At 40.9% G+C, this 16,942-nt stretch overlaps 1 protein-coding gene across 1 annotated transcript in view; it reads left to right on the forward strand.

The window, feature by feature from the left end:
- DNAH11 (dynein axonemal heavy chain 11) overlaps nucleotides 1-16,942 on the forward strand; it is a 132,245-nt gene that overhangs the window by 52,801 nt on the left and 62,502 nt on the right. Inside the window, 3 exon segments of the mRNA XM_056338457.1 lie at nucleotides 492-654; nucleotides 2,223-2,346; nucleotides 3,165-3,306. Coding sequence (XP_056194432.1) covers nucleotides 492-654; nucleotides 2,223-2,346; nucleotides 3,165-3,306 — 429 coding nt within the window.

The following is a 16,942-nucleotide window of genomic DNA, read 5'->3' on the forward strand; positions in this document are numbered from 1 at the left end:
TTCCAGGGGTAAATTCAAGTTTGATGCACGTTTTTCACAAAATGATTCATCATCCTTCAACCTTTGTGATGTAAACTGCCAGATGTGCAGTTCTTATGGACTCCTAGGACCCAGTCAACCTCCCTTCAGGTTAACTAGGTCTTTGTTCTGAGTCCAGTCAGGGTCCATCAGGATCCTGGAGCAATGCTTTGGAGCAGCTCAGTGTAAAGAATGAGCAAGTGGGCAGTGCTGGTCATTGTAGAAGTCGGTGCAGACCTTCATTATTTGACAAACAGCTTTTCTTTCCTCTTGCTCAAATATCAGAAAGAAACAAAATGCTCATGCAAACATAATATACCTTTAGGTGTCAGAAGCACATTACCACAAAAATAGAAAAAAAAATTAAAGAAGAAAGATTAAAAAAGAAAGCTTGGTGCAATAAAAAGAAATTGAGAATCTTGGCTAACAAGGTTGTTGAAGTCTATGTTATGTTGCTGTTTTTTTACCATCAGGTGCTGGATCAGACATATCCTAGAAGCCCCGAGGGTTTATGCACTTCTGACTGGAGTAGGTGGTAGTGGTAAACAAAGCTTGTCAAGGCTGGCGGCATGCATCTGCTCCCTGGAGGTTTTCCAAATCACGCTGAAGAAAGACTATGGGATCCAGGACCTGAGGGTAAACTGATAGATACTCTTGGAGTTTGTTGAGTTCACTACAAGAATGTGTAGTTTTGTTGTTGCATGGGCTTGATAAAATCACAAAACAGTATGATTTACAGTAACAACCCCTGTTGTTCCTGTGGTTTTCAGCTATACCTCTGGTTTATATTTGAAAAATGAATGGTCAAAAAATATTTCAGTGTCTGTTTATACGCTTAATAGAATATTGGTAGTTTCTCCACTTTTTCTAAGGCAACTACTTCACATACTACAAAGATGTGGTTGGAGTTTTGGTATTTAAAGTTAGCAGTTTGTTACAAATTTATGCGTGTCATTGCATGTGTATTAATATAGTGGAATGAAATTGATGTGGGTAAACTCAGGGCAAAATTTTGTCCTCGTGGCATGCAAGTCACTCAGTCAATTAAACTGGTCATATGCAAAGATAGGGAATACAGTTGTGAGGTGCTCTGTCAGGCTTACAGGCTTCAGGACACGGCAGGGCTGAGTCCTGTCTATGTGAGCAAACAGGGAAGTTGAGGAACATTTTCTTCCTCCTCATTCTACGCGGACAGCGGGCACTGCTTCTGAATGTCAGACACAGCTAAATAAGGATCTGACTATGGCTAAATTTGGTGGATGGTGGTCCCCAGAAAGCCCTTCTTTTTGCCGTGGGCCATGGCCAAACCACCACAGTTTGTGCAGCCCAAGGCATCAGTTTTCAGAGGGAGGTACATGCTGGATTATTTTGGAAAAGTGCTGCATGTTCTTCAGTGTCTTACATGGTGACTAGGTTCTTGTGCCCTCCTTCCCTGGGCAAATGAGGTGTAGCGTAAGATGTGGGCTGAAGTGATCGTTTCCACCATACTGTTTCCAAGCAGAGAAACTTCTAAGCCTGAGGATTTGTTTTCTGCTAGGTTAGGTGGCAATTTGGTGTTGACTTTATTCTGTGTGTTCAAATGTGACCACACTCAAATGCAACTGATGTGGGTTGTTTTTATCTGGAACCCCATGCCAAAAAGCATTCGGTGTTTGTACCCCTATTAGCGCAATGGTCCCATGCCATGTCTCTCTGGGCCACCCATGTCTGACAGCAAAAGTAACAGTGCACCAGTTCACTACTCAGTCTTTTTTATTTTTTGAGCATGAGAAAGCTCTCCTAAATAAAATCACGCACACATGTGCATGCAAAATGTCTTGCAGAAATATCAGAGTTTAAAATGGATCTGACTCTTCAGTGCAATTCCCAGACATTATTGATGTGGTTGTGGCTGTTCTTGATAGGTAGTTTCATGACATCCCTTTTTTAGTACGTTCAGGGGGCGGTGGTGGTGGTGGTATTTCCTTGATTAGTAGTCCGTTTTGATCTTTATCACTAGGTCAAGTCAAAACCTCAGTGTTTAATATGGAAAACAGAGGTAAGCTGCTTTTCCCTTTGGATGTTATGCAGCAAATTAGCAATGTGTAAATAAACTGAAAAAAACAAGAAGTCAGCAATGCATTGCCATCCACTAACATGCATTTCACACTTTTCCTGTATCAACATTTTAACAGAATATGAGTGATTGCCTCCTTTCCTTACAGGTAGATCTTGCCAGTTTGTACATCAAGACTGGTGCCAAGAACATGCCCACCATGTTTTTGCTGACAGATGCCCAGGTTCCAGACGAACGCTTTCTTGTGCTGATTAATGACTTGTTGGCATCAGGTGATTAGACTAACACATTTCTTGAAAGATCTTTTTCCAATGACAAATGATCTGTGATTTCATTAAACTTCAAAGAGATTATTTCTCTTTCAGGTATTTGTAGGGGGAGTTTTTAGAGAGGCCAAGTCAACCCGTTCAACTCGAGCATTGAGTCTCATTTGCTGAAGAAGGCATTGCCCGCTGAGGAGATGAATTGCTGAGGTTTATCATTCATAAGTGCATTGGTCTGGGGAGAGATGGGACTCTCTCTTTGACTTAATACTGTTTGCTTTGATAGGATTTCACTGACATTAGACGATGTCTTTATGACTGCACAGTCACAGTGTAACAGACAGCAATGCAGTTTCACCCACGTTTTGAGAGTTAGAGGCTCTGGATTTTGAACGTGGGGATCTGGAGATAGGGTGGAAGACAAATGGGAATAATACTATGCTGTACATTGGAGAGTATCTTAAAAGGTATTTTAGAAATTATTTATTTTTTGCAGCTTGACTGGAAAACAGGTTTCTAACAGCCCGTAAAAAAAGGAACCACTGTTCTGAGGGATACATAATTTATGAGTGAACTTCCTATCAGGGCAAATATTTTTGTCTTTTTAAACAATGTTGTTTCTTCTCCCTTAAAAAAAAAAAGTTGTTCTTTTTAGGTGAAAAAGTGTGGGGAACAGGAGGAAACTGTTTTGTACTTGATCTGGCTATTATCACAGCATAACTCCAGTTATACGCCTAAACCCCATTGTGTTAAATACCATGTAGAAGATTATTTCTCAGGTTGTGTTGTGTAAGGCTTCTCCTAACTGCCCCTTTGTCTTGTTGCAGGAGTGGTTCCAGATCTGTTCAGTGATGAAGATGTGGAGGGCATAGTTACAGAAGTTAGAAAAGAAGTCCCAGATCTGGGCCTGATGGACACCAGAGAAAGCTGCTGGAGGTTCTTCTTGAGTAAAGTGCAGCTGCAGTTAAAGTAAGGCATGTTTCAGGGACAAGAGGCGGTGCTGAGCTGGTCAAAATAACAACATATTTCAGTTATCTCATAACCCAGCATATGTTGGCATACTTCTCTTGAAAGGCTTGCTCTCTGACTTGTGACACCGAATTTGCCTCTGTCATGTTACCCCTGTCATGGCCTTCTCTGTGTGGAGACGTGGTGCACAGCGAGTTTTTCTTTGAGATCTGACTGTTGACTTTCTGCCTGTTCATAGGACAGTCACGTAGCTGCTATGTGGCTTAGTTTCATGGTCTTACGTTTTGAACATAACAAAGCGTTTCAGAGAGAAGTGAGGTGCTGATGAGGATTTAGTGGTGCAGTTGGTGCAATTGTAAATACGTTCCCTAATTACACATGTTACCGAAATCTCAGAATGAAGAACTTACCTGTTGCGACGGAGGGAAGACACAGTCACTCAATATGAGTGATCAGCAGACTTTGTTTATTGCACCTTACAGTCACCTTTTATGCCTTGTTATAATTAGCTCATACATATTACAAAAGTTAAGCTCATTATTGGTTAGTTGCCTAAATACCAAGCCCGCCCCTTGTTTCTCTTCTGTAGTTATCTGTTCCCACCTGCAACATTCTTTTCCCACCACGATCTTCCTGTTATTAGTAACAAGGACAGCCAAAGACAGTGTATTTTGCTTTACTTCAGATAAGCTGAGAGCGATGTGCATTTTTGTTCAGCCAGCTGGACTATGTCTATGAGACCTTTTTTCAGCTAGCCAGTTATCCACACTTACCGACACCAATGTGGTGTAGATAAGCAGACACTTCTTTACTGACGGCCAGGTGTGTGAGTGAGTCCTCTCACGATCAACGCACACCAAGCTTCAGAATCATGCACCATATATAGAACTTATTCATGCATATTCATTAAGTATTCATGCATAATCATAGTATTTCCCGTAAATCATTAACATATTCTCCTCCCATATCCGATCCTGCGCAGTAAAGGTTAGAAAGGTCTAGAAATGGGTCTGGGGTGCGATTTGGGTAGGTGGTATGTGAGTCAGTGGTCGCGATCTCCCCCTGCCGGAATTCCCTGCTACTAAAGTTCACAATTTCTTGGCAGGTAACCACAAGCTGTTCCAGTCGACTCTCCCCGGTTTCCATTAATCTCATATTCTGACATTTCAATACACTTTCTACATACAGAAGACTAGTCAAATACAAAGAAATCTGTAAAATCCCAAATTTTAAACAATGATTCTAGCCCATTCTTCTGGCCTTGGTACAGGGCTGTACAAAGGATTTCATAACAGCTTTTGCTGTGCAACTACAAGTTTCATTAAAATATATTTCTTATTCCAAATGATTTTATAAAGTCAATTAATTCTAACTTATTAGCAGATCTGTAACACACATACAGTAATTCTGTATATGTAGTCAAATCTTAAGCATTTGCACAAATAATTGATATTTCACAGTAAATGTTAATACTTTCCATTTTTCCTGTGCCATTTAAAACTGAGGAAAAAATATCCATGTAGCTGTTTTCAGGTCAAAAGCTGTTTAGCAATATACGTTAATATGATACCACAGTTGCAACAAGTGTCTCTCTTGAACCCCGTTTTAGAGGCAATGTTGCTGAGGCAGGCTGCAGTTCTCTCCTGAAAGCTGGAAAGCAGAAATCTGGGTACATTGCTTTTGGAGTGGCATTGAGGAACTTTAAGTTTATGCAGCCTTCAGTTTTAAACATAATCTGAAATGCGTGTGGTTGATAAGAAAATTAGAAGTCTGAAAACCATTCACCCTTTAGAAAGAAAATGTTTTGAAGGGAATATATGCCCCATACTTTGTCTATTAAACTGATCTGCTTGATTGGGGATGAGAAGAGCCTTCCCATAGCAGGTTATTCCACAGTAGTCTTCTGTGCAAGTTTTTTCTCCATGTTCTGAAGTGTTTAACTACCACTGATTTAAAGACCATTCCTATTTGGTTATGAGATTTTTTTCAAGTTCTTACACTTTATAACATACTAATTTATCTTTTTTTTTTCTTATCTTCTTTTTCCTATCCTGCTTTAGTTTTGCAGATGTTCCTTCCTATCTCTAATTTTGTTGCCATGACTACTGTCCCTCCACGAATTTATTCTGTAACTTCAGGGTCAGTGGAGACTTGTATAGGATGTAGTGTGACATCTTCTGTATTGTTTTCACTTTTGCTGGACTTCAGTAATATGGACAATAGTGGTGCTTACCTTCCATATATCTATTTCTAATGAGTGCTGTTTGTCTCTGTTTCATGACTATTGCATTTGTGTACATTTTTAAGAGAGGACTGGAAAAATAATACCTAATATCTCTCTTAATTTTTTTCTTGTCCATTTCTTTCCCTTTGTTTTCTTCTTATTCCCCCAGCAGTTTCTTCCTTTTTTTTTTTTTAAACCAGCTTTTTGAAAGACAGCTTTCAAGTGCCTTTTAACTTGCAACCATTTCACCAGTCCCCCACTGTGCAAATTAGCACTTCTAGAGGCCAGAACAGGAGATACCTATTCATGTTGCAGGGAAGCAAAGCAGAGACATTATAGTACTGAGGGAGACATAAATTTCATGAGTTAACACACTGGCAGATATCTGTATGGACTTTAGTGTTGGGTGACCTATCACCTCCTCCTTTCCCTAGATTTGAAGAATAAAAGACTCATAAAATGTGAAAGAGAACAAAAGGGAGAATTTAGGCTGTTTCAGAATGTTAAAGCTCAGTGAAGTGATATAGTCTCATTTTTCCATTTCATTTAAAAAAAATCAACATTCTACAGTAGGCATGTTTCACTTGTGCTCACCCATCATCTTAAAGCCTCAAGTTCTGTTTATGATGAGGAATCTGTGTCTCTGGAACCAAAACTACACAGCGCTATTCTTTGAACCACCATAGCAATTTGGCTTTGTGTTGGTTTTGTTTCAATTGCTTTCAGCCTGGAACTTGCAGTCAGTTCTGTTGTTAACGTACTGAGAACATGCCATGTATGTAGATGCAAATTTATGCCAGTGTAAATTGGAAGTATGTCAGCTGAAGACAGTGGATTGCACCATTGTAAAATATGGGTCCACAGCTGAAGTGTGTGCGAGGACATAAATGCATCTGAGGATTTCAAAAGCTTTCATGATGAATGATGAAATAAGTAGCAGTCTTCTTTTTTAACTTAACAAAACCAATGGCCAAACATTGTAAATGGTAAGGTGCCGACAGTACTAAGGCATGTCATGAGCTGAGAGGTTTCTAAGGCTCACAGTGATTTACTGGAGATCCAAAAGTTTTTTCAGTATCCCATCTCTCAGCAGTAATTGCTCTTAAATACTCTGCACGTTACCAGAATTTCTTAGGAAAGTAAAGGCCAGAAGAACCAACTATTTCTCAAAAGCATGGGTATGAGACAAGGTCAGTCAGTCTTGCTGTCACCTGAGCTCTGTCTGATTTTATTTTATTCTTTTGGTCATAGCAACCCTTCAACTTTTTCTCAAAAATGGAAACACTGTGCCTAAATGCCTTGTAGCCCACATGCCCTACGCAAACATACTCTCAAACATACCTACATGTTTTCCAAGTTCTGTGTTTCCTACTACCTCATCTCGGCTTCCTCACTGCTCATAAACATTACAATATATTCTAAAGCCATACATGTTACATGGCTTTTCTTCTGAACTCTTTTTCTCTGTTACTCAGTCTGTGTGCAGCTTGTTTTCTTCATGAGCTGCTGATCTCTGCTACAGATACATGCTCCTCCTTTTTTGAGTAAGTTTCCTCACTGTCTGTTTTCCTCATGTTTCAAAGTTTACTGTCCCTCAGTGGCCAGTGTGAAGTCCCAGCGTTAAGTACTAGATTTGCTAGTTTTAGGGTAATGCCATTTCTCCAATTTTATTCCAATAAGCAAACCTGGCTGAACTGCTTTAGTCATCACATCCTTAGAATGGTCTCCTCCTTGCATAGTCCTGTCAGTATTTAGCTGGCTCCCCATTTTCTGCGGAACTCAGCAGTACTGTAGTTCCATGTCAGCCAGAATGAACATCAAACACAGGCAGAGCAGGTGCCCCGCATCACCACAGGCCGTCTTGTCCATTTTTTTTTTTTTTTTAATCATTGCCTTTCATTTTGAAATCCTCTTTCATCAGGACATATTAGCCTTTTCCTTGTGGTCTCTTTTGCCACTGACAGAACATCTCTCTTTATCTGTGAATCTGAGAGGAACTTATGTAGCCCCATCACAACTTAGCTTTTGGCTAGCTCTCGTGATTTTTCCTTTGAGGGCATAAACACACATGCCTGTCAGCTTGACTGCTTTACTCCTAGCTAGAAAGAGCCACGTTTTTAGGGATTCTGGTTCTATGTTAAACTAATACTAATGCCAGATGTGATTGTATTTGATTCCATCAGAAATCAGGGTTCAGTTGATCATACACTCTTATCACTTGGTCAGTCTCACCTCCCAAATAATTTATGAACTTGCCAACCAGTTGCCAACAAGGAAGCAGGTGGGTCAGGGACAGACACAGTTACTGCCCCACCACTGAGTGAAAGCTCAGTTATGGTATTGGACAGCCAAGAAGCTATTGAGGCTTTCCAAGTTCCGTCGCACATAAACCAGCTGCTTCTGCAGTTGGCTGGCTCTTACAGAGTTTCTGTCTATGAAAAACTCCAGGTTTTTATTATTTGGATGTCAGCCATCTCTTCTTGAGTACTTAGAGAGCTGATTTTTAAGGATACATCTATATCAGCAAGTTTATGAGGTTTGTTTTGTCATCCTGAGGACTAGTAGCATGACATGGCTGGCATCAACGTGTGTTAGCTTTTCGTTTGCTCTGCTCACCAAACGACGGCAGCAGCGCAGAGCTGGCTAGGAACAATTCCTGGTCTGTACAGCTCCTTCCTTCTGCTGCAGCGCTGCGTAGTTTCACGTGGGAAAACCATGGGAGCGAGTGTGCTTACTCTTAAATAGGATGGGCCCTGTCAGACCAGTGGTCAAGCGTGTGCCGAGGCGCTGTTCAGTTCATCAGTATTAAGATACGCTGTTTGTCTGTCTTGCTGTCTTGGAAGCACTTGGTGAACCTAGAAAGCTTGCATATCTTGAGATAAGCAGAGGTCGTTGAGCCAAAAAATATGGTATAAGAGACATGTCTGTAGTGAGAGTGACATGTGAGTGTGAGGCTCAAATGGGACATTTGAGAACAGAGGATTTTGGTGTTCTTAGGGGTTGTGAATGCTACATGGAAGTTGATATTAATTTCCTATGATACCAGGTCTTTTGTCCGCACCGATTGTCTCCATTACTCTCTTGTGCAAATTTAAGTCTTAAAATTGTCAGATGAAAGACTCTTGCATAGTCCTTTTCAATCCACATTTCTTTCAAATAAGGGGATGGCTCTATCTTGGAGAACTTCCCAATTTTTTCTATTACTATATGAAATACCATCACTGTAATATTTATATCCTAGTTGTCTTGCCAAAAATGAAGCTTTTCTTACATGGAGCATTTCCTATTCTTTTTTTTTTCCCTCATGTCAAATTAGGCTGTCATTTATGGCCTGCGCGGAAGATAAATGTTTCCAAAATGTGACCTTCTTGCTTAAGCAAAGATTGTTCAAAATGTAGACAGTAATAATTACTCATTTTTCCTCACAGCTCTCTTGTTATCAGATCACATGGCACCTTCATTATTCTGTATTCAAAGGAAGCAGTGCACAAGGTCTTTCATAATACTGGGAATTCACTGGGGGGAATGCAAATGAACTCTGCAAATATGCCACATCATATCCATGCCTGGCGTGATTTTACCAAACTTCACTGAAGCTAAAGGAGATAGAAAGGTTATGCCATGGTGAGGATCTGATTACCTTCTTTTTATGACTACATTTTCAAGTATATGCTGTATCCTAGATTTTTATTGTCCACAAAAAATAGTTAAAAAAGACGTAATTATCTAATTTGGATGTTACATTATGTTATAGCTAGGGCTGTGCTGGAATTTCCTCCCTAACAATATGATATAGTAAAAATCACTCAGTTGTCACTTTGTGTTTTAGAGAGAAGTAATGGAAATTATAAAAAGTGTGTTTGAATTTGAGCTCTAGAATTAGCTATTCCAAGAATTAATTTATCAAAGGATTGAGAAATTATTCTTCTAATCCTCATCCTGACATGATAATCTACAGAATTTGTAAGTAACTAATTTTACCTATTGCTGCTTTGTTATTGGATTTAATTGTTTCTCTTTATTCACTGCAAGGTTTCTAGAATTCAGTTTTCCAGATCCTCTCATCTAGTCCCTCTCTTCTTAGGCTTCATAGCCGTTCTTTTTAACTGTTGTCTTCTGCTTTGTAATCTGCGCTTGTAAAATTACGGCTCTGTATTTGAATAAGTCTCCACTGCAAGCAAAAGATTGGTGTATTTGTGTTTTGTGCATAGTTCACCTGCCTTTAAACTTGCTGTTTTCAGGGCTGTTCACAGTATAACTGACAGTTGAGTCCAGGATACTCACTCAAGTATCTTTCCTTTTTCTTGGTAGAGTTTTCAGGGTGAATAACTTTGGTAGGACTAGTCTGTGCCTGGTGCTTCTTCCAAAGACTTTCACTGGGACTTGCTTACCATGTTCAGCAACTTCAACTGTTTCTCTCCTGTCTGCCTTCACTCATCACTCTGTTCACCTCCTGTTCCGTGCTTGCTTGGTATGTCGTTGTTCAGTGTTGAGAGGCTTTTGTTATCCCCATGACAGTGGTTATCCACATGAGCTCCAGTAGTACTGTGCTGGATAAGCACAAGATTAGAATGAAGATTAGAACGTACTACTAAATGTACTCTAACATTTTCAGAAATCTTTTTGAGGAGTGACCACAGGCAAGGAGAGAACAGACAAGTTCTGGGTATGAATTAGTAAATGTAGAATTTAGATGCTAGGATAAAATTAAAAGTAAACAATCCTGAAAGGTCAGTATTACCTTCTCAGGGATCTCCAGTTCATATAAACTAGTGCAGAAACTTGTAGATGCAAGTAGTTCTTTTAAATCACTCCTAATGAATTACATTGGGTAGAGAAAGCACCTTCTGCCCTGAAGTTCAATAGAAGATTGATATGAATAGGGCATAAATAGTAATCATTCCATACAAACAAATTTATAATATTTAGGTAGGATAAAATATTAGTTACACTACAAGACTAAGGAAAACACTAAATTCTGATTTGTGTTTGACAAATGGTCCAGGACTTTGATTTGACTTTTCTAGTCAAGTCCAGTACTTAGAGAGTTAGGTCCAAATATGAGCAATATGAGTGTAGGAGGGTGTAGAAGATGTAACTTCTAGAAAGACTGTGAATGGTTTGCAGCTTTGGAGGTGTGATAGATTCAGTTTGGCACCACTGCTGTAGCAAGGGCACTTGTGAGAAGCACATCAAAGCAGCGATGGATATCTGTAGGCTCTCCGTTGCTGGTGCTACCATAGCAGGGATGGTGTGCAGATTGGAGAAGGTGGCTACTAGAGGAATAAGAGAGGAGAAAATGGGGTGCCCCAAGCATCAGCGTTACTCACTGTATCTCTGGTGTTATGACTGCACGCAGAATTTTATCAGAAAATGAGAGGGAGAAACAATGTCTAACCAAAGGATATATATGTCTAATTGAAGATATAACAGAGAAGAAATTTCAGAAAACTCACAGAAGTGTCCAAGGTCTTTGAGAATCACAAAACATACCTAGCAGATTCTTCATGTATATTTCATCTCTGATTCAGAGTTTTGGGGTGGAGAGCATTTATTCTTGTATGGTTTTGATTGTTTCTCCTGTGTTTGCCTTTCTTTCTTTTCAGCCTGATAAAATTTTTCTGTAAGTTCCAAGATCTTTCTGTGGTCTTTGGACAGTTTTAGTGTAGTTTTCATCCCTTGGCTACAACGGATTTCTACATAGACGTTTCTGCCATTTGCCTCTCTATGCTGAACACTTTCAAAGTAGGTGATGTTTTCTTCTGTACCTTTAGACCAGCTTACTGATCGGCCTGTCTTTGTAACATCCCTGGACAACCTGGCCTCCGTGGTGTTTTTGCATGGCTGTCTACTACATTTCTGCCTAAATTCTTGAAGATAGGGAAGAACGTTACTTCTTACAAATATGAGAACATGCACCGCTGTTTGTAATTCTTGCAGGAGTCAAAGGTCACCAGTGATTTAAAACCAGTGGTTTCTCTTGCTGACACATTCTCAAGTACTTCCTAGACAAATGTGCAAATTGCCTATGGTTAGAAGTTGTTTTAGGTTCATGTAAGACAAGTATTTTTCTCCATTTGACAATAAGTGCGATCAGTAGGGGGGCCAGAATAGCTACAGCAATTCAAAACTGTTTTAACATGAAATAGTCCTCCACATCCCATTCCATGAGACAGAGGAAAATGTACTGCGAGATCTTGTGTCTCTGGGAAGCTGGTAAGCATGTTGGAAATGGAACAGGCACTAGTGAATTCTCTCCATTTAGAAATATAAAGAAGTAAATGGACTAAAAATTAGTGGAACATGCAGTTAATTCACAGTGCAGTCTAAAGCAATGGCTTGGGGGCTCTGATTTATTGAATATTTATGGTTCACTCACCAGTAAAGATTTCAGTGAATTCTCCTCTCTTTTATGCCCCATTTAGTATTTTACTCTGCATCATTTTTCTTCCTGTCTGTCATAAAATGGGAGGCTATCATTGCTTCTGTTTGCCTTCCTTGCTTCTTCCTCTTACCTTTTTTCATGTCTTTCTCTTTTTTTCTTTTAAGATTTTCACACATCTGCCTTTCACCTACCCTGTTTCCACCATGGCTCCCAAGAGAAGGGATCACTTGTGCTTTTCTTGCTGTTGTACTTGGCCGTATCACAGCCTTATGAAAATGGTGTCATTGATCAGAAGCCTTCAATAATCTCAAAATCCCAGGCAGTTTGTGCAGCCATGAGAGAGTTTTTTGTGACCTGATATAGCCTGACCAGTGCTTGTGACCACAGGCCATTTCTTAACTGATTTTGCTAAAAAATGTGGTAGTAAAAAAAAAAAAAAAAAAAGGACATACCCTGTGATTAATCATAAAATTCAAGCTGCTTTACAAAATGCATAAATGTCCCAGGAAAGAGTTTCTCTTCAAGAGGGTATTTTGAATAATAGTAAAAGATTTTCTTGTTTTGACTTAGTTCTACTGAAATTACTCCTCTTTGCTCATAACTAAAGGTTAATTGCAGGAACTGTTGTCTTGTGTTTTCTAGTGCAGAGATGTGTTTTTGGAAACTATAAGATAATGGCAAGTCTTTTCCATTTTCCATGTAATCTTCTTCCCAGATACCATAGAAGCTTTTTCCACCGTTACTATCCACTCATCACTTTCTCTCCTCTCTGGCTGCTTACAAACCTGGGAAGTGTTGTCCCAGGTCAACCTCCTCCTTTCTTCAGTCCTCTTTTTACTTCTTTTCTTTCAGGTTTGTGCTGCTCTTCCTTCTTCATCCAATTTTCTCTCAATGGCAATTCCTGATTACTCCAGAGGCAGAGTGAAGGTGTCACTCCCTTGGCATGCCTGACTGGGCTCTGCCCTGGCTCTTGTTGCTGTGGGGTAAGTGATGAACTCTTCTGATACCATTTGGCTGTTTTCTATTGGAATTAACAATATAGATGCCTTAGGATTTGAGAAGCCCTGTACAGCAAAAATAGCTCATTTCATAAGAGGCGTACAGGAAACACTCCAGTCCTGTCTTAAAGGCCTGATATCTGTCATTTTGCTAATTAACCAAAAGCAAATACAATGGCCAAAACATGTGCTAACTCCAGTAAGTAGGTCTGCAGATACAACTGAGGGACTAGAATAACCCTTCTTTCCCAAATGTCAGTTGCTCTATGTAAGCCTGGTGATATTAACAGCCAGTCACAGATTTATTTTCCTTGGAATATTTTAGCCAACGCTTGTTTGGACATCCCTTTCCACCTTTGTAAAGAATAGCCCCTAAAAATTTGCATACAAAGTAAGGTCCGAATCTCCTTTTCTTCCCGTTCTTTTACTGGGGTTGTGGTGCGTGTTGAAGCAGCTTGAATAGATTTAGAAACTCAAGAGCTGGGTTTGTGTCACCGTGACCCACTGGATGTGCACCTTCTGGCTGTCTGTGTGCCAGCTGGTCCCTGTGGCGGCATTATTGCTTACAGCTATCAGACGGAGTAACTGATACCAGTGTGGAGAGAGGGGAAGGAATCTGCGGTTGTACACTGGAGAGGGAGTACAACCTCTTTGCCCAAGGACCCGATGAAGTTTATTAGCCACCAGCTTTGGCTTGGAGCCTCAGCTGTGCACTGGCCGGCGCTGGCCCGTGGCTCACCGCGTGCCTGCCTTTGATCGCCTCAGCTTGCCATGTGATGATCGTCTCCCCTTCGCCTGCCTCCTCTCTGCAGTTCATTCCGTGATTCTCCCCGGCTGGTGCCACGCTGCCAGAGCCGGCTTGGGGGTCCCTGCCATCGTCACCTGCGCTGCTATAGACGGGCTGCGTGGGCGGCCGTGGCAGGTGCCTCGCTGAGGGGGCTGGGGGGGCTGGGCTACACTTTCAAGCTCGTCAGGCTTCTAAGAAAGCAATGGAGATCACTGAAGGATCGGTAACTTCATAAGCTTAAAAAAACCAAGGCTCTTTGTACCCCTCCTTGCATACTTGTTGCCTTCTGTGGTGTTTCCAGCTCACCCCTGCTAAAAAAAAACCTGGATTTTTGTGCCCTGTCGCTGCCTGGTTCCTGCGGCAGAGTTCAGAGCTGTCTAGCACAGGCAGAAAAGTGAGGAAAGGAGAGGCATGTAATTCATAGCCCTGTCTTTGCAGAATCCTTCAGTTCTAGGCTTTTTAGGATCTTACGCAAAATGCATTTAACCCTTTTCGATACAGTTAGATAAACTCACTAGTGCTGTAGCAAATAAGGCTGAAATATTGCAGGGCACAGTCCAGACTAACTAAAAAAGAGTTTTCCCTCTGTTCAAGCAGCTAAGCAATGAAAATTTCCCCTGTAACCATATGGCAAATGCATTTAGAGTTTTAATATCTGGGTGATTATTCTCTTTCTGTTCCTGATTGATATGGAATGTGACTTGTTTCTTTTCAGAAAAAAATTGTGCATTAGTGAGTTTCCTTTCAGGGAAAGGAATGTTCTTATGCTCTTCATTTTAACAAGCTGTCTCTGTTGTCCCAGCCAGCATGAGACGATGCTGTTGTGCTGGCGGTGAGACTGCTCAGGTATTTGCAGGTGGAGTAATTCACAGCGATCTAAAAAAGATTTACTTGCCTCTGCAGTTGCAGTACTTTCATTCTGGAGTGCTATTAGGCTTGGGACCACCTGTTTGTATAGGGGATTTTTAACCATGAGAGGCTGAGGATTTCGGGAATGCCCAAGGAAGAGCCGGCTGGCTTTAGCCAAGGACAGCACCAGCCCCTGGGCAAATCTCGGTGTAAGAGACTGATGCTCTGACATTTGTCCTTGCAAACCCATGCAAAATACACATGGAGTCGTAGTGAAATGAAGGGGAAGGAGAGGGGAAGGCTGCAGGGGTCCCTGGGGCTGTTTCCAGGGGGGGCCTTCCCCTCCCTGGGGCTTGTGTGAGGGAAGGGGCTGGGGGCTGGGGGGGGCTCACACGGCTGCAGGCTGGTACCCGCGCTCCGGCGGCGTACGGATGCCTCCTGTAGGACTGCAAGGGAAAGAGAGATGTTTGCAAATCCTTGTCATTTGTATTTTCCATCAGCTCCTTCTGCTTTATTTTAACAGCTCACGAGAGATTTGAAGTGTTGTTAGGGTAGTTGTTGTCTGCTGAGCCATGGGGGTGTGACACCCGCTTGCATTAATTTTTAATGTGATACCAACTTACAGATACCCATTTATTTGAAAGAAACAGATAGGATTATGTGGAAAAAAGAGAAGGGAATTTATTTTGACTTAAGTATATTGCTTTTCCAGATCCTTAACTAATTATATTTTTCCCCTTTGAAAATACATCTGGTCATCAGAACTTAGTCTTTTAATATCGAAACTGTTTTGTTGGGGGTCTTTAAAACTTTTTTTTTAATTTAAGCATTATGTTCTTATATAATTCATTTTTTAGATATTCAGGAAAGATTTCACTAATCCAAGCAACTGTTGATGAGTCTCTTTTTCACAGTGGTGTTAACTGCTGCTGGTAAATACCTTTCCTGCTCAGTTCCCAGCAGGTGAAATAAATGGCAACTCACAAAATAATGTGACACTTTACTGACAGTGAGTTAAGGTTTCTGTGTCATCAACATATGTAAAGCAGTACTGGGTGCCTGCATCATGTCTGTAGATGAGAAGTCCAAGATAAGACAGGAGAATGCAAAAAATATGGGTGGTGACAGGGGAAACTTGCAAGTGACGGAAAAGTGAACCCAGAACAGAGATGCTGAAATAACAGAGAAACTATGACAGTGTTATAGGGAAACAGAAGGGGAACTCCAGCAAGAGAGACGCAAAAGCAAAACTGAACCAGAAAGGTTGGACAGGCATACAGCAAGGAGTCTGAAGAGGAGTTAAAAGGGAGGTGATGAGAGAATGATCACAAATGATCACAGAAAAATAGTTGGGGGGCGGAGCGGGAGGGGAACGAGACAGGAGATGGGATGGGGTGGGGACACAACAGGAGAGTTGCAGGGGTGTATTAGGATATCAAAAGAATGAGAGGGGCTGGGTTGAAAAGGACCACCCTGAAGAAGAGGAAATCTTGGCTGCAGTCTGCCGTCCCCTCTCTGTCAGAGATTTATGGGAGGTGATCTCCTCTCTAGTGCTGGTGTGTTAATACATCATTTCACTTGCTCCATTTTAGATATTTCAGGAAAGCCTTTTGTTTGCTCTTAGCAGAGAAAGCTTGTTATCCAGGGCTCATGTATGCCTGGATTCTGAAGCATACTGTAATCATGCTGTCCCTTATGATGAGCAGTGCAAGGTCTATTACTGAGTGATTATTTTGGCATAATTGACACTTAGCTCCTAATTTTCCTTTTTCAGGGTTTCCAAAAATACAACAACAGTAACTGGTAGATTTTTTGTTCATCGCTGTGTAACAATATTACAGATTATTTTTAATTAGGGTAGTTTGAAGTTAAGCTAATGATCTTTTTTTTCCTCTTAAAAGTTCAACACAAATACGACATCTTATCTACATTGCTTTAACAAAAACTAGAGAATTTTGGGTTTAAATGGTGAGAGAAAACTATAAAAAATTCATAGTGGTTGTGGGAGTTGAGAAGGGGAGTCTTAGATTCTCCATCTCTTTATCTTCAAACCAAGTCTAGGGACTTTTCTGGAAGATCCAGTTTATCCAGGGAAGCAGACTGAGCTCTGCAGGGAGATGGTGAGCTGCAGCGTCACTATTTGCTTTGAAGGGTGCTGTGAACACTTCAGCCCTGTGTGAAAGTATCTGGACAAAAAGAACAACTGATCCTCCCTAATTATGGTGCCTGTTGAAAATACATCCCATGAGCCCATTTTCACTTGGAAAGACATTGGTCAACGTGTGGGTTAAGGAGAAGAGACGGTGAGTTCAGAGATATTTGGAGGGAAATGGAGAGTATCAGAAATGTAATCAATTCAGATGTCTTTGATTTCTTGGGAGAGAAGAGCGAGC

Source organism: Falco biarmicus, chromosome 4 (assembly GCF_023638135.1).
Source record: "Falco biarmicus isolate bFalBia1 chromosome 4, bFalBia1.pri, whole genome shotgun sequence".
In the NCBI taxonomy this organism is placed as follows: domain Eukaryota; kingdom Metazoa; phylum Chordata; class Aves; order Falconiformes; family Falconidae; genus Falco; species Falco biarmicus.